Here is an 18,326-nt window from a genome sequence, read left to right as displayed (position 1 = left end):
TGAGCAAAAATAATCCTGAGGTTTAGAATACTATCGTTTCTTTGATCTCATAAATAAATGACTATTTGAAAGCACTAAAGCTATACAAATAGGCCATTCATTTTAAGTAAAAGAATGAGTGGGTTGGATAATTTTTCTCTAATTCTTGCAATTCTGACATTGTCTGCTATGAGGTGGATTTTCAGACTCTTAGACTGTGACATTTGATTTATGTACGCCCATATGTAAAACCAAGGCTGGTGGTTCAAACCCACCAGCCACTCCTCAAAAGGAAGGTTGGGCAAGCCACTTCTGTAGTGATACTGCCTCAGAAACCCAAGCAGGGGTCGCTATGGGTCGGGGCCGACTCCACAGCACATAACACCAACAACTACAACGTATGTTGGCCTTCTTCCTTGTTGAAGAGGCTGTCTTCACTGCAGTGGTCATAGACTTCTGGATTGTGAGTTTAGCATGAGATTTTTAACCCCTAATTTTTAATATTAAATATGTTAAACCTACAGAAAAGTAAAAGTATAGTATAATGAGTATTTTGTATACCCATCACCTCAGTTCACTGATAGTATTTGAAATTTTACAACTTTAATAGTTCTCTCTTCTCAGTCACATTTCTCCAAGTGACTTCATAATTTTTTTTTTTTTTTTTTTTTTAATAGCTTCTTCCTTTTTTCTGGTTCAGAATCCAGATAAAGATAATACGATGTTTTGTGGGCACTTTAGTTCTTTAGTGTTCTTTAATTTAGAAGCACTTTGTTGCCTTCTTTTACTTCTTTTCGTTTGTTTGTTTTCCTTTTATGACATTGATATATTTGAGAAGTCCAGACCACAGTCTAGATTGGTCTGATTGTTCGTCATGACTAGATTCAGATCAAACATTTTTACAAGGAAATACAAAGGTCATCTTGTCTTTCCTCATTGCGTCATGCCAGGAGGTTCATAATGCCAGTTTGCCCCTTGTTGGTGCTAAGCCTGATCATTTATATTTAAGCAACAGATTTATCTATTTCTTTTGTAATTAAAATAAATACAGAAGACTCGGAATCAACTTGGAACACCTCAGTTACCTATATGGTAGCAATTTGAGGTCGTGTGAAGACTCTGAGGCTCCTTGTCTGAATTAATTTTTACATACCAGACCAAAACCTAACTCACTGCCATCAAAATAATTCCAACTCTTAGTGATCCCCATTGGGTTTCTGAGGCTGTAAATCTGTACAGAAGTAGATTGCCCGTCTTCCTTCCACAGAGCTGCTGGTGGTTTGAACCACTGACCTTCTGATTAGCAGCCACATGGGTTATGCACTACACCAGGAGAGCTGCTTAATTATTGCATTAAAAAAAAAAAAAAAAACTTACTGCTGTGGAGTCGTATCTGACTCATAGTGACCCCTTCTTGGGTTTCCAAGGCGGATTGGCTGGTGGGTTTGAACCGCCAGACTTCTGGTTAGCAGTCAGATGCCTTAGGCACTACGCCACCAGAGCTCCTAATTACTACATAAACTCACTATGCTTGAGTCGGATCTGACTCATAGTGACCCCTCCTTGGGTTTCCGAGGCAGTATCACTAGGGAAGTAGATTGCCCAACCTTCCTTCTGAGGAGTGGCTGGTGGGTTTGAATTATCAGCTCTCTGGTTAGCAGTCAAGCACCTTAGGCACTACGCCACCAGAGCTCCCTAATTATTACATAGGTAATTAAAAATTATTTTTTTCTAATTCTGTTATTCCCTTCATGTTTATTAGCTAGTCATTCACTCATTTTATATTCTAATGTATTACATAATTATTGCAGTTACATTCCTTACAAATTTTATGCCAATAGCAAACCAAAACAAATCCACTGCCACTGAGTCAATTCCTACTCATGGTAACCCAATAGGATGGAGTAGAATTGTCCCCTAGGGTTTCCAAGGCTGTAAGTCTTGACAGAAGCAGACTGCCTCATCTTACGTGAAACTCTGTGTGCCAACGTTGATGGCAGAGTAAGAAGATATTTTTGACTCATTAGTACAGTGCAGTTCCGTACGGTAACATCCCCACATCATTTCCTCTTGAAAATTAGTCTGTTATTGTTGCCAATTAGTTTTAAATAGTTTCTCTTTTTTTAATATATTTTCATATTTAATCTCTGTTTTTATACCTTTTTTTAACTACCTGACTGTCTGGTTTAATTTCAGATCTATTATTTTGTTACCCTGATATTTGTAAATAATCACACATTAATTTTCCATTATCATAGCTGTGGAAATACAACGGACTCTGAATCAACTTGGAACACCTCAAGATTCACCTGAACTAAGGCAACAGCTGTAAGTATTTAATTTAAAAAAATGTTGGCTTGTATTGCTTTGACAGTGTGCAGTATTATGTTTATGGGAGAAGACAACGGAAAATTGAAAAGGTTTTTGTGCTGCTTTATCCAACTCCATGGCTGGGTGTCGTGTTGTTGTTTGTAGATGGACCCTGAGGCAAAGTCTAAGGCAACAAATTCTCTCCACTTGTTCACCTAGTGACTCCCAGGAGCAGGATGCAGATAAAAGACTCCCGAGCCCTGAGATTCCACACATGAAAGACCAGACAACCCACAGTCTTGTGGTTAAATTTGCTTCTAACTTGAGTCATCCATATTGTTGCATGACTGCTAATACTTCTCTAAACTTGGTTACCTTGTGTGAATAAAGACACCCCACCCCATGTCATATAGTTCAGAAGTGTTTATGAAAGAAGCTGAAAATTTTATTTTCATATACAAACTTTAGAGTCTGTCTCTGAAAAAGCAGTTTTTATAAAATTATTCCTTAGGGTAGATTTCAAGCGGCAGAGTTGTAGCTTAATGAAATACTTAGTTCTTTGACTGTAATGCGTGTTTTCTCACTTCAGGCAACAGAAGCAGCAGTACACTAACCAGCTTGCCAAAGAAACAGATAAGTACATTAAAGAGTTCGGATCTTTGCCCACCACCCCCAGTGAACAGGTAACAAGCTTTAAGACACCTTCTTGATGTATTGAACGTGAAAGAAATCAAATGTATTGTAGGATCTTTGAACTGTAAGCAAGGAAATTAGGAGGAAAAAAAAATTCTGAGATTAGTTCACAGAACATAAAACTTTGTTTAACTGCTCAGGTGGTACCCTGTGGCTCATAAAGCAAAAACCATTCCCATGGATTTGCCCTGACCCATAACTAAGTGCTTGAAGGTACTTCCTGAGTAATTGTTCCCCAGCCTCCCAGGACTGACCAGGTGCCCCATGCACGCTCACTCAAGGTGTGAGGTGTCCTAGGTACACACATTTACTTCCTGGCTTCCTTACAGGGCTGAAAATTATTATTCAGGTGAGAATATAAGGTGTTTTTTTGTTTGTATGTTTTTTGCCTGAAGAAGAATTATTTTTAAATAACATCGAAATCATGACCTGGCTTTTTAGAGCACATAAGTGAGAAGTCTGGCACCTTTGGGCTCTTTGCCTCAAGGTAAAGTATGCACAGTATTTGACCATGTTGTCAGAATGTTATTGAGAGTTCATCAGTAAAGCCCTGAAGTGGGGGAGTGAGTACCTTTTCAATATCATAGAAAGAGCTGTTGTTGTAGTTGTCTTTGAGTTCATTTCTACTCATGGTGACCCCTCGCTAGTGGTGATCTGTAACTTCTGTGAATCCCATAGAACTTCACAGCTTGATTCTAGTAGTTTTTGTTTGTTTGTTTGTTTTGTTTGTTTCTTCTTCCTTTTCTCTAGCGTCAAAGGAAAATCCAGAAGGATCGCTTAGTGGCTGAATTCACAACATCACTGACAAATTTTCAAAAGGTTCAGAGGCAAGCAGCTGAGAGAGAGAAAGACTTTGTTGCTCGAGTTAGAGCCAGCTCCAGAGTATCTGTAAGTATTTAAAAATACATTGTAAACATAACGTTGAACCATTTGCACATATACTGTGTTGTTAATGATGGCAAACATTGATCTATGAATGGATGATGGATGGATGGGTGGACAGGCTGAACAATTAGGTATGTCTATGCAAGAGGCAATGTGCCCATGACCATGTATAGGGTTGGCAGACAGTGTTTCTATAGGTGTGTTTGTATGTTGCATAAGAATTTCTAGGTATATAGTAGAGCTGACAAAGGACAAGGTTATAGTCACTTCTTGGCAACAGCCAGCTTCCCAGAGGGAGCAAGTAGTTAGACCTGTGGGCTAGGGACCATGGTTGCAAAGGACATCAAGCTCAATTGGCATAACATACTACCCAAAAACACTGTTCCACATCCTACTTTGGTGAGTAGCGATGGGGATCTTAAAAGCTTGCCAGCAGCCATCTAGATGCAACAATGGATCTCCCCTCATCCAGAGCAAAGAAGAATGAAGAAAGCCAAAGGCACATGGAAACAATTAATCCAAGGGACTGGTACACTATGTGATCCTCAGCCAATACGACTATGAGATCAGAACTAGATGGTGCCCGGCTACCACTGTCAACCACTTAGAGGAGGGGATGTATGTAGGAGATCCTGGATAGATTGGGAGAACAATGTAGAACAAAACTCAAAATCATTTTTTAAAAAAAGCGGCCAGGTTTGCTGCTCTAATAGAGCCTGGTGGAACCACTGAGACTATGGCCCCTAGCTGCCCTTCAGGTCTGAAATTGAACCCACTCCTGTGGGTTCCAGCCAAACAAAAGGCAGGCATATGAGCTGAACATTTACATTGGGTAGATATACTCCTTGGAGAGAACAAACATTGGAAAATAGAAGGGCTGTGCATGCACAGGGAGACAGCTTGTGGGGGCAGGAGTACATGAGAGGGAAGGACACACAGAAGACGTGGCTATGGGTTGGAAGTGGGAGGAGAGCAGTTCATTATGGGAGATTACAGTCAATGTCATGAGACAGTGTATGTGAACTGCTGTATGGAAGATGAATTTGCTCTGTACACTTTCACCCAAATCACAATAAAATTAAAGAATGAAAAAAAAATGCATTGTAAACATGAATTTGATACTAACTAGGGGTACTTAGAGTGAGTACACATTGGGAGGACCTAAAAAATTACATTGCCATGTTTTTTAAGTCACAAAGATCAGTAAATACCTTGAAAATCAACATTTGAACGTTTATTTTTCAGATGTTTCTGCTTAAAGAGAGGAGATGGTTACCTCTATGTATCACTGTGTACCACTATAGTATTTTCCCCATGTCTTGGAGGAAAATATTGTAGATTACATACAAATAAAGAAACATACTTTGTCTAAAGAGATTAGGGTTAAATTCTAAGTAGTGTTCCCACACTGACTTGGTACTTAAGGCTTTCACATTGTTTAAATGCTAGTGTAGGTAGCACTTTATATGATTATATGAAGATGATGGAAATGAACACAGTGAATATATCTTCCTAATATTGGAAAATAATTATATAAGCCTGGAAATTAGTAAAATATTAAAGTAGAATTTTGAGTTAATCCAAATTTAAATGCCCTTAGAAATGATCAGAAGTTATTTCTTTTTACTGTAGGAGTTTTAACCAAATAATATTTCTCATTTTCCCACTGAGAATCATTAATGAATTCCTTCCTTGTGAGATTACAAGATAATTTGATTACTGCTTGAAGCAGTGGGCCTCCAAATCTAGAACCACAACATCTTTCCCTTTCTCTCACTAGCCCTCTCTTTCCTTTCTTCTCTTTCTCTCTCTCTATGTGTGGGAGTGCGTGGCACAGTTACACAGACCTCATATGTATACATACATACATACATACATACATACACACACATAAATCAGTTTAGGATATTATAAGGGAAAATGTGAGAGGTTTTTTTTTTTTCATTTTTATTCTTGCTTTTCTTTGTCCCTTCTCAATCTTTCTTATTCCCTAAATTTTCAGGGTGGTTTCCCTGAGGATGGTTCAAAGGAAAGGAATTTTGTATCCTGGGAAAGGTAAGAAATGAAATCAAAAGATAATTTTCCAAATGGCACGGCCAATCCTTGGAAGGAAAATGGGCAATCTGCTTCTGTCAAGATTTATAGCCTTGGAAACCCAGTGGAGGTCTTTGTGAGTTGTAACCAACGTGATAGCCGTGGGTTTGCTTCTTGGTTTTTATTGACACGTTTTAGTTTTTGGAACAGAATTAAAGTTCTTTGCATATTATATCACCAATATCCTGTCATTTGTAAATTGAAAACAGATAATAAATTTGAGCATGTGTGAAAATTTTTTCAATAAAGTATCATTGCCATATTGGAAAAGTAAGGTCCAAATAAATATTTATTGGCTTAATTATTATTTACAATAGATGATTCTGTTGTGTAAGATATAATTCAACCAAGAAAAACTATCCAGTTGTCAAATGCAGCTTCCCAATAAGTAAATTTACCTCTAAACCTTTATATAAAATAAAATAGGATCAGTTATCAGTGGAATACAAATGAATAAAACTTGATGACTATTCCTGTTTTATTTTTAAACTTTTTTTTAAGTGAGAAATTTTCTCATTTTGAAGAACAAAATGTTTGGTAAGTATTTCTTAAGTTAAAGATAATTTCCATTGATTTTAATGCCTGTCTTTCCTTTTTCTGTTTTTCTTGCTAGCCAAACTCAATCTCAAGTGCAGGTGCAAGATGAAGAAATTACAGAGGATGACCTCCGCCTTATTCATGAGAGAGAGTCTTCTATTAAGCAACTTGAAGTAAGCCTTATGCTTTTAGAGTTGAGCTGATGCTCTATTCGTAGAGAGTTTTTCCTTAAGGTGCTTAAAAATGCTGAAAAAGAATCCAGAAAGGAATTAAATAAATACATCAATGTGGTGGTATTTCTACTACATAACTTAGAATAATTTTGTTTTGGGAAGTATTTGTACTTGAGTGATAGCACATGTTCCCTACCCCCTAGTTGTTTGTTTGTTTGTTTGTTAAGTCATCTAAAAGTAACTGTAGAATTGAGAAAATATCAGTCTAGAGATAAATGACTCTCCAGAGAGACTGAATGGCATCCGTATCCTACGTGGATGAGTAAGACTTTTTACAAGAGATTTAAAATGATATTCTTTCTCTTTAGTGTGTTTATGACATCAAAGAAATCTAAAGGTTTATTGAATCTTACTTAGTTCCTGTGGAACCTACCTATTTCCTAAAAAGTAGACCAATAAGAGCTAACAATAGCAACAGCTTGTTAGAGCTTTCCATATATTGGGTACTAGGCAATACATTGTTTGTTAATTACCTCACTTGTTACTTACAAAAACTTAACTGTGTCACCTTCACCATTTTACACATAGGGAGACTAAGATACACAGAAGGTTATATAAATTACCCCACTGCCCTTAATAAAACATTTCAGCGTTACTCTTTAATCAGGCAAAATATTAGCTACCATATGTTGATGTAAAATAAATTGATAACTTCTTTATCCATCTTTCCACTGCATCTTCAAATTTATAAATGTGAAACTTTAAATTTATACCTTATATTATATTATTTTAAAATGTCAAATTGATGTGTGAATTATTACTAGAATTAATGCATTATTGTGAGTAGATACTGTATAAAATAGAAGACCAGGTTGCATAAAATAAAGGCAATAACCCATGGCCCTGTCTCTATCATAGATCCTGTTTCCTTACCTGATATTTTTAATATCACGGATTTATATTAGAGAACTGATGCTATTCAGGATCTTTATTAGGATTGCTTATAGAAAACTCTTTTTCTATATTCCCAAAATTTAAGTAGCAAATGTAGATGCATGCTAGCCTGTGTGAGTGTTGGTTTAGGGTTTTGTCATTTTCCACTGTGTTGGAGGAGCTAGATTTCTGATTATAACACTATGTTCCTTTTTTCTTTTTAGGCTGATATTATGGATATCAATGAAATATTTAAAGATTTGGGAATGATGATTCATGAACAAGGAGATGTGATAGGTAAGTTCTACTAATTTAATTTTCTGAATTGAGAACAAGCTACATGCAGTTTACCTGTGACAGCTTTCATGGGCAAGACCAACTGCTTCCTCTCTCCTTTTGGTTCCCTTCCTGGAATCAACAGAGCTTGACTTGACATCTAAAATAGATCTCGTTTTTCACTCTTAGTGGTTGAAAGAAACAGCTTCTTCTATTTTAGAAGCACCACATTTAATCAGACTCTCCTGCTGCTGCAGCCATTGAAGGGTCCTTCCAGCTGATTCCCAGTGTTCATGGTTTCTGTCATATCCCAAATGATTACCATCACTTTCCCAAGGACTTTTGGGAAATGTGTAGTATTTGTAATTGTGCCTGCTGTCTTGTCTTTGTGATTAGAGGAAATAGGTAGCTATTTACCTAATCATTCTAACAGCTTATTGGTAGATTAATTTAGTAGTATTACTCAGAAACTAGGAATTCTTTAATTTGTTTTTTGTTTTAAAAATAAAGCAATGACTAAAATTCCCTTTAAATTTTAAATGTAATGTTTTTTCAATTATAAGCATTGATCAAGATCCTAACAATTTTCAACATTTTGAAACATGAAGATAATGTGTGGGGATATTTAATAATTATAAGATGCATTTAATATATTTTCTGAGATTGGTTCAATTGAAATACTTGCACCTTTGTTGTTGTTGTTATGTGCCATCGAGTCGGCCCTGACTCATAGCGACCCCTCCTTGGGTTGCCGAGGTAGTATCACTACAGAAGTGGATTGCCCAGTCTTCCTTCTGAGGAGTGGCCGGTGGGTTTGAACCACCAGCCTTCTGGTTAGCAGTCAAGTGCCTTAGGCACTATGCTACCAGAGGTCCTACTTGCACCTTTAGTTTAATAGAAGTATTATCTATCTGTTTTAATCCCCTATCTAGCCCCAGTACACACTGGGTGAAATTTTAGAAACCTTTATTCATTCATTCATTCAACAAATCTATATCAAGCACTAATCTAGACTGGAAATCATCTTGGTCCAGGGAGTAAGTTTAGTCTGGGGTTTAAATGGGAGTCATCATAAGGAGCCCTGGTGGCATAATGGCTTGGCTCTTAACCAGAAGGTTGGCAGTTCATACCCACCCAGCAGCTCCACAGAAAAATGAGCTGTCAATCTGTTCCTACAAAGATTACAGTCAAGTAAACCTGATGGGGCAGTTCCACTCTGTCCCATAAGGTTGCTGTCAGTCATAGTCATCTCAAGGGCACCTAACAATGACATCTCCACATAGATAGTATTTAAAGCCACACAAAAATGGCACACAGGCAATGGAGTCTGACCTCCTCTAACTTCATGAAGGGGAGAGAGAACCACCATTAGCATCAACAACCCAAAGTTGATTCCTGTGAGATGTCAGACATGCTACCACCCTCCAACCTTTTTCCTAACTCTGACACCAACAGCCCCTCCCACAGCACTCTCTACTTCTCTGCTGGTTTTAATAATCCATTACAATGGCCACATAGAACTCACAGACAGTACTCACCATTATGAGGTTTATTAGAAAAGTTACAGGTTATAGTTTAGGTTCAGGAATGCAAAGGATGCAATTCTTCAGTCAGGACAGTCTCCCCTCAACCATGCTCATAGGTTGGCCTTTCTTTGGCCCTTGGATTCTCAGCCTGGCCTCTGCTCTGCTTGAGCAAGTATACAAAGCTCTTCTAGCTCTGCCAGTAGGTGCCCAGAGAGGTACCTCACTCTGCCAGCAAGCCTCTGCCTAAAGGCATTCAACTCTCTTGCTCTGTGGGCCATGAAGCCCACTGCTCTGTCTCAGGCTGGTCTCTGCTGCCAGGGTCTGCTACTGGCTTTCATTGTCTCAGCAAAGTGTTTCAGCTATCTCTCTGTCTCCTGGCTTGAGGAGATTCAGTGCAGGGATCTTGGGTCCAAAGGACACACTCCATTTCTGGCTTTTCTTTCTTGATGGTAGTAAAATCACACTATCCACCTCTGGGATGGCCCATTTTAAGCCTAGAGGGTGGCAAACCTCACCAGTCCTCACATTAGGTTCTAAATACCTTGTTTGAATAGTCCCACCTCTACAAAGAGGAGCTCTGGTAGCATAGTGCCTAAGGTACTTGACTGCTAACCAGAAGGCTGGTGGTTCAAACCCACCAGCTACTCCTTGGAAGGAAGGCTGGGCAATCTACTTCCATGGAGATACCACCTCAGAAACCCAAGGAGGGGTCACTATGAGTCGGGGCTGACTTGACGGCCCATAACAACAACCCCTACAAGGATGCCAAGGACTTTCTTTATATTATTATCAAGTTATCCAGTCCCCTTGGTGGGCCACCAGCACCTCACATTTACATAGTCCCACTCAGTCATCTGGTGGAAGTCACAAAAACACATAACAACAACAACAGAAAAGCCATAGTAAGTAATTCACTGCACCACAAGCCATAAGACTGGAAGAGGTCACCTAGGATGTAAGCGTAGACAGAGAAAAGATGGGTTCTGAGGATGTAACCCTGTGTCCAACAAACACGTAGAGTCAGTAGACTATCCATTCTTGTATGTGTTGTCTGTAGCTGCTGTTGCATGGTGCAAGAAGAGTTGTGTGGTTGTAATGGAGAGCACGTGGCCTGCAAAGCTTAACATATTTGCTATCTGGCCCTTTAGAGAAAGAAAAAGTTCATTGACCCTTGATTTAGAGCCCAGAGAGCTGAAGCACCAGGAAAAAAAGACTATGAAAGAATGGTCAATGATGTAGAGGAAAGGCAAGTGAATCGTAGTGTCCTGGAAACGAAGTGAAGAAAATGCTTCAAAGTCTTGCTTGAGCCACCTGTGAAATGGTATAGGGAAGACATAGAGTTCAAAAAGAAAAAAAAAATCAACTTTTTCATATACTACTAATATTAACCTTTGAATATCGGGCAGATTTAGTCTGACCTTGAATGAAATACAGTGATTTATTCAGTTCTGTTACTGGGACATTAATCTGTGTCTAACAGATAGCTCTGTGTGTGTGTTTTGTTCTAAAGATAGCATAGAAGCCAATGTAGAAAATGCAGAGGTACATGTTCAGCAAGCAAACCAGCAGCTGTCCAGGGCGGCAGAGTATCAGGTAATGCTAACTGTCATCAGTGTTCTTAATTTCGTGTGTGTGTGTGTGTGTGTGCGTGTGTTAATTTTTGTTATTGTTGCTAAAATAGAATCACATTTAAGTGGTTGGAGATATTAAATAACATTTTTAAATCCCAGGGAAGAGAAGTCAGAATATGCCAGTCAGTTGAGAACTGGTTTTAGCCTGTATATTCGTAGGTTTGAACCAGCATTATGGCCCTCAGAGAGATGCAGTTTAGTGTTCAGTCTCAGGGAAGCAGTAGCGGACTGTAGGTTTTGCTAATGGTTGGTAATCACTGATGTTATTGTGGCTTTCCAACCAGAAATCTCTTTGAAAGCCTTCTCCCTGTATTTCTTTTACTCTCACTTTCTTTCTGTCAGTTGCGTCTTAAGAGACAAGATCTTTACCCAATCTCTTCAGGTCCCACTGAGATTATTTTAGCTTGCGATGTCACTGACTGTGAGATATTCTGTCAGCATTCACCAGGCCCTTCCCTAGGAATGAATTTATTTCGTAAGTGAATCAAGTTAATACAAGAAATCCGTATGTATCTGTCAAATATAAATTATGTATAAAGCATTATACAAATATTAGGATCATGAATTATTAATATATAAAACAATATGTAGACCTTTTATGTTCAACAAGGATAAAGCTCTCTGGGAATCCTTAAATACCACCATAGCATTGAATTCCCATTTAAAAGTCTGTTTTTTGATTATTCATTGTTTAGGTTTTCTAGTGCCACTCTAACAGAAATACCACAAATGGGTGGTTTGAACAAACAGGGATTTATTCTCTTACAGGTTAGGAGGGTAGAAGTCCGAGTTCAAAGTGCCAGCTCTAGGGGCTAGGTGAAAGCCCCTTGACCTTGGGCTTCGGTTGTTCCTCTTGCTCCCAGCCCATTGAAGCTAGAGACGTCTCTTAGCTCAGGTAGCTGCTGGCTGCTGAGACTGAGAAACCCAAGGTCAGCAAGTAAAATGGCTGTCCCAAGATTATCAAGCAGTACCACAGGCCACTAATTCAAGTCCATTAACAGCCCCAAGATTGCCAGACAACATGGCAGGCCACTGAGATGAAGACTTGGTTACATGCAGGGTCCAAGTATGCCAAAAAGCTCAGAGACCTTTCTCAATGCTTCTCATTATATGCTGGAAGCAAGCTGCATCCCTAGGGCAGCTACTCAGCTGCTCCAGTAGATCCCACCATGGAGTTGATTACCAGTCTCATCACGGACAATAACTACATCCAGCTGCCCAGCCACTCAACCAGGCCCAGCCAACTTAACACAAAACTTAACTACCACATTCATAAATAACATTTTCTCAAACCTTGTTACCTTCTTAAAAATATCTGTGATACAGTCACCTTATTAGATATTTCCCATTGCTTTTTGCTTTTCTCACTAACCTTACAAATTACCTTTCATTGTAGTGCCGTTCTTTTTCATTATACATGTGTATATGTGGGATGTGTGGAAACAATAAAGCTATTTAGAGATTGCTGAGTTCCAATAAGGCCAGGTTACTAATTAACTCCTTTTTGCCAGCTTTGTGCATATTATTCAGATAGACAGCTCAGTGGGATTAATAACACTATGCCGTGGACTTTAAGTGTTACTCATGAATAACTGAAAACACACACACACACAAGTGGTAAATCATTGACAAAGGGGCAGGGAGGGTGCATCTTCTGACCTTCTTTAATCCCACAAGAGGAAGACAGAATCACTATCAGTAGCCCAAGGGCTATCCCTGTGAGGCCAGACATGCTGCCTCCCTCCAGCCCTTTTAGCAACCCCAATACCAGCTGTTCCTCCTGCAGCACCCACCAGCTCTCTGCTGGGTTTGATAATTTGCTGCAGTGGCCACACAAAACTTACAGATTATGGGGTTTAATAGGGAAGCCACAGGCTACAATTCAAGCTCAGGAACATACTCAGTCTCTCTCAGCCTGCCGTTTCTCAGCCGACAGTCTCTTAGTCTCTCTCCCAATAGTGTTTGTCTCTTGGTGTTTCTCTCCCAGCAGTGCATGTCTCTCACATCTCCCAGCTGGCAATGAGAGAGATTTCTTCTGCCTCTAGGAGGGCTCCCTTTGAGCCTGGCAGAGTGACCAAACTAACCAATCCCAACATCAGGATTCTCTACACCTGGGAGAGTGGACTTCCCAGAAGATTGCTTCGTGCCACTCCCAAAAGAAATACCACAGATATACAACATTAACAATCAAGAGCTACTCAGTTGCTCATGGCAAATTCCAACACGGAGTTTACAAAGACTTATGGCTAGAAAAGCCACACTATGGAATTTGCTACACTGCAGTTGTAAATGCCAAAACTCATGGATTTATTGGCAAAAAAATTTGTTCAAACTTAAGTGTTCAACAGGATTTATTAGTGACTAGACTTATGTATTGTTTTGTTTTAGTTGTGGATTTTTGGAGAATGTAGATGTGCCCCCAGGTTTTACTTTTCCTCTCTATTCCTTGTGGAAGAACAAGCCAACATCCACACTGGGGAAAAAGAACACATCTTCCTAAGCTCCCCTAGGTCTGGGTCCCCCTTCCCATGCTTAATTCACACAGGCCCTGAAGGGATGAGGAGAGGGACATACAGCCCATATGCTGAAAAAGGGGCAACTTTCTAACAGTTCTACTTGGAAACCTTCATAGTAACCTTATGAAATCTGTAAAATGTGGCATATATAAATTACTGGGATGAATTCTGAGCATAAAAGAAGGTGCTGAATGCTTCTTTTATCACTATAACACTCAAAGACACCACCCCACGCTAAGGAGAGAACCCTAGACAACAAATATACCATAGAGGAATACCTGAGACTACTCGTAAAGTTACAGCACCTAAGTATCTGTGGTGACCAAGCAGAGGCTAGGAAAATATTTATGCATGACGATAATAAAACTTTTGAGGAATTTAATTTAATACGTCAGGATTATTGAGTTGAAAATTAGATGAACATGGGAAATCCTGAAAGAAGTTGTGGTTTTCAGGGTCATTTCAGATTTAGACACATATCTTTTTTATAAATTGTATGGTCATGGTAGTTGACAAAAAGTAAATTTACCAATTTTTCTACTTTGTAAGAAAAATGATTCCTGTATGTTGCTGTGAGCGACACAAGCCATTAAAGAAATGGAAATCTACAGCTGCTCCGGGACTGAAGATTGAAGCAACATTCTTAACCTTTATCTTTTAAATGACAACATTATAATTTTTTAGCTCTTTATTTTATGTTAAGATTTTGAATTGAGTTTCCATTAATATTAAACAATGGGAATGATTTTAGAATTTCATAAATTTATTTTAGGGATAATTTCCACATGCTGGTATTTTTAGGAACTCAATTTTTAAGAGTAACTTTTTGAGAATATTAAATTAAAAACTATATAAGCTTTTAAGCTGTTCTTTATTTTCATGGAAAGGTAACCTCGGACTATTTGTTTAAGACAATAGCTTTTATTTCTGTGTCTTCTTTTTTGAACTCAAGCATATCTCTATAAAAATTACCATCAAAATTTGAAAAATTTAAAAATCAAGATAGATTTACACACAAAAAGAAAAATTATTTTATGGTTACCACAGGGAGGTAGAGGGAGGAAGGGAGAAGTGCTAACTAAATAGTAAACCAAAACCAAACCCACTGCCATGGAGTTGATTCCAACTCACAGTGGAACTGCCCCATAGGGTTTCCAAGGTTGTAAATCTTGGCAGAAGCAGACTGCCTCATCTTTCTTCTGCAGAGCAGCTGATGGAGGTCTGAACCACTGACCTTTCAGTTAACAAGCCTAATGCTTTAACCACTGTGCCATCAGACATCCTTAACTAGATAGTCAAAACCAAAACCAAACTCACTGCCATCGAGTTGGATCGAATCATAGCAACCCCTCTTCAGGTTTCTGAGGTGGTATCACTATGGAAGTAAATTGCCTAATCTTCCTTGTGAGGAATGGCTGGTGGGTTTGAACCACCAGCCTTCTGATTAGCAGTCACATGCCTTAGGCACTACAACCCCAGAGCTCCTGAGATCCTTAATAGGGCATACCCATTGCTGTTGAGTTGGATCTGACTCATAGTGACTCTTCCTTGGGTTTCCGAGGTAGTATAACTACGGAAGTAGATTGCCCAACTTTCCTTCCAGGGAGTGGCTGGTGGGTTTGAACTGCCAACCTTCTGGTTAGCAGTCAAATCCCTTAGGCATATGAACTCAAAAAAAAAAAAAAAAAGCCACTATCGCCAAGTCATTTGACTCATAGTGACCCATCCTTGGGTTTCCAAGGTGGTATCTCTATGGAAGCAGATTGCCCAATCTTTCTTCAGAAATAGGGCAGTTAGAGGGCCCAATTATAGAAACTACTTAGACATCAGGACTGCAGGCTAAGGACCACAGCTTCATAAAGATAATGTTCTGCCTAGTCTGATGAGTAACGTCTGGGGTCTTAAAAGCTTGCGAGTGGCCATTGAAGAAGCAACTATTGGTCTTTTCCACCTGGAGTGTAGAAGAATAAACATGACAACTCAAGTTAGTTCAAAGGACTAATGGCCCACATGAACCATAGCTTTCACTAAATCTGAGGCCAGAAGAGCTGGATGGTACCCAGCTTCCACTACTGACCACTCCGACCAAGATTGCAATAGAAGGTCTTGATGAGAATGGGTTAAAAAAAATATATAGGACAAAATTTAAAAAAAAAAAAAAAAACCACCAGATTTATTGATCAGAAAGAGACCAGAAGAACCACAGAGACTACTGCCCTGAGAAAACCTTCTAACTTGAAGACACTCCTGAGGCTACCTTCCAGCCAAATAACAGATGGGACGATAAAGCAATGGTAATAATGTACTCCTCAGAACAATCAACTATAGGAGACGAAAAGGGCAACATTTGCCCAAAACCAAAGATGAAAACACAGGGAGACTGCATGAATGGAAACAGGGAAGCCAAGGAGGAAATAGGGAGAGTGCTGACATGTTGTGGGTATAGCAACCAGTGTCAGGGAACAACTTGTGTATGGATTATTGATTGGGAAAGCTAGTTTGCAATATAAACTTGCACCTAAAGCACAATAAAATGTTAACAAAAGCCAATAGCTGTGTTACTATTCATGAATAGCAATCATTTAGAAAATAAATAACTCATTGTCTTCTAGAAGTAAATTAAAACACATAACATAAAAAAGTTGGGAACTACTCCCTCAGTTATTCAAGAAGAATATGTTTTAAAATAGTAGTGTCTTACATTTTGAAGAGATTTTTGAAAGGCAAAAAATACAACCAGAATTTTGAGAAGAATACATGCTATTGATTTTACTCTAGGAATGAACCAAATCCTTTTCAGTTGCTATAGAGATGCTCCATTAAATCTGTAAAAAATGTTTTTGTTTTTGTGTTTGCATCTGCAGCGCAAATCCAGAAAAACCCTGTGCATCATCATTTTTATCGTTGTCATTGGAGTTGTGATTATTGGTCTCATCATATTCGGAGTGAAAGGCTAACATTATAAACCACGCACCATTGCACTACATTGTCTAAGTCAAGTCGGAAGAGCCCTGTAATCGTGTTTTTTAATTTTTGTAAAGATTCCCCTACTTTGTTATTTTTATTTGGGGGGAAGTTTCCTTTGGACTAAATCTGATATTTTCTAATACTGAAAGGTTTTCTAAATACCACTGCTGGCATAACTTCCATGCTTTTCAGTCTAATATCTGTTAGGTTTTTGCCCACATTGTATATGCTTTTCCTTTATAATTTATTTATCCTGTCGACTGAGTTTTGAGAATTAGTCGACTCGAGGTGTTTGTGCTCTATAATGCATTTCTCTGTCACTGTGAAAACATGTCCCAGATTTGTGTTACTTCGGTTAAAATCTCAAATCTGATCTCGATTTGGGCCAGCAGAGAAAATATTCTCAGTAACTTAAAAAAGTTATGTATCTTTTTTTTTTTTTTTTTTTTACTTCTTCCTCATTCACAATAGGACAAATGACATATTTAACTTTTATTGTTGGTTTTCTCTTAACATCTTTGTTTACTCTGAATGAAATCAGTGAATAATTACTTCAAATGTCTCATACTCCTGATGTGTATATATTAAGCATTTGTTACAGCTTGCCTAGTAAAATACTGGATTGTTTTTCTATAGGCTTGTTTTAAGTCTGACATTTACTGGGGTTCATGTAGTCACTATGATTGTTTATTTTAATTTGGAAGAAGAATATGGAAAATCACTACTTAATTGTTTGGATTCTAAAGATCCCAACTATTTCTTGCCTAAAACTCTTAAATACTGTATGGCTTTGTGGTCATTATTTACTTTCCTTTATGTTCTGTGGAATAATGATTATGTATGTATCCTTGGGTCAGAATTACTTTTGGGAAGTAACTTTCCTATGATTATTGTTTTTGAGCCCCTAACACATAAACTTTAGTGTTTAACTTGCGTGCCATTTTGTACCCTCCTTCATTAGAAAAGTAATGTTTTGCCAATTAACTCACTTGCCTTTTTTAATCACTGTTGTTTTAAGGCACTAATCTGAATTCTGTAAAGAGGATTATCTTTGTTTGTAATTTGTATTTTATAATGTTCTTGTATAGCAGTTTGATAGTGAAAGCGATGTTTAACATGGCAAGCTATGAAACTTCACATGGGAACATACCATGTTAAGTACTTAAGGGAATTGTATCTTTGCAACCAAAATAAAGATGATGTAAAAGGTTTCTGGGTAGGTCTACTTTATGAGGACTCTGCTTCTGTGGGACTGATGCTCGCTGCACACTTTTGTTGCTGAAATCTCAACACAGGAGATGCCACCACACAGCAGCCATTTGACATCTTCTTGGAGCTCCAGTTGACTCAAAATTCTGTGTTTCTGTGATTTTAGGAGGTTTTATCACTAACAGGTAGAAACTGTTTTGTAGAAATGTCAGCAGAAACTGTTTTTTCCATAAATGTAAGACTGTGAGTGATTGGAAACTTTGATCTGGTAACTTAACAACCTTACCAGAGAATCAGGTTGCTTCAGTGAACAGGGCAGGCGATACAGGGGGAGAATTCATACAAATATTCCCTGAGGTTGATGCAAGCCCATGAGCACAGGCCTGCCTCATACATGCTTTGCAAGTTCACTGCTTCATGGTATAAACCAGTGTCTTATAAATGTATAAGAATGCTAATGGCTTCTGCATATCAGTTCCATTTTTTTGCCACAGTTGTCCTTGATAAAGTCTTTATTCACATGCAGGCAAGTGCATAAACTTCCATTAACTTCACAAGGAGTTCCCAATAGCAGCCAAAGTACTTAAAAAAAAAAAA

At 38.4% G+C, this 18,326-nt stretch overlaps 1 protein-coding gene across 1 annotated transcript in view; it reads left to right on the top strand.

Moving 5' to 3' along the window:
• Window positions 1-16,510, top strand: part of STX7 (syntaxin 7) — a 42,021-nt gene extending 25,511 nt beyond the window's left edge. Inside the window, exons 2-9 of the mRNA XM_007947372.2 lie at window positions 2,238-2,307; window positions 2,879-2,972; window positions 3,733-3,870; window positions 5,870-5,922; window positions 6,575-6,671; window positions 7,829-7,901; window positions 10,917-10,999; window positions 16,418-16,510. Coding sequence (XP_007945563.1) covers window positions 2,238-2,307; window positions 2,879-2,972; window positions 3,733-3,870; window positions 5,870-5,922; window positions 6,575-6,671; window positions 7,829-7,901; window positions 10,917-10,999; window positions 16,418-16,510 — 701 coding nt within the window. The remainder of the gene's footprint in view (window positions 1-2,237; window positions 2,308-2,878; window positions 2,973-3,732; window positions 3,871-5,869; window positions 5,923-6,574; window positions 6,672-7,828; window positions 7,902-10,916; window positions 11,000-16,417) is intronic.
• Window positions 16,511-18,326: the final 1,816 nt, after the last annotated feature.

This window comes from Orycteropus afer, unplaced genomic scaffold (assembly GCF_000298275.1).
Source record: "Orycteropus afer afer isolate SDZICR_OR568_19922 unplaced genomic scaffold, OryAfe1.0 scaffold00182, whole genome shotgun sequence".
Lineage (NCBI taxonomy): Eukaryota > Metazoa > Chordata > Mammalia > Tubulidentata > Orycteropodidae > Orycteropus > Orycteropus afer.
This window is presented reverse-complemented; position numbering and strand designations above follow the sequence as displayed.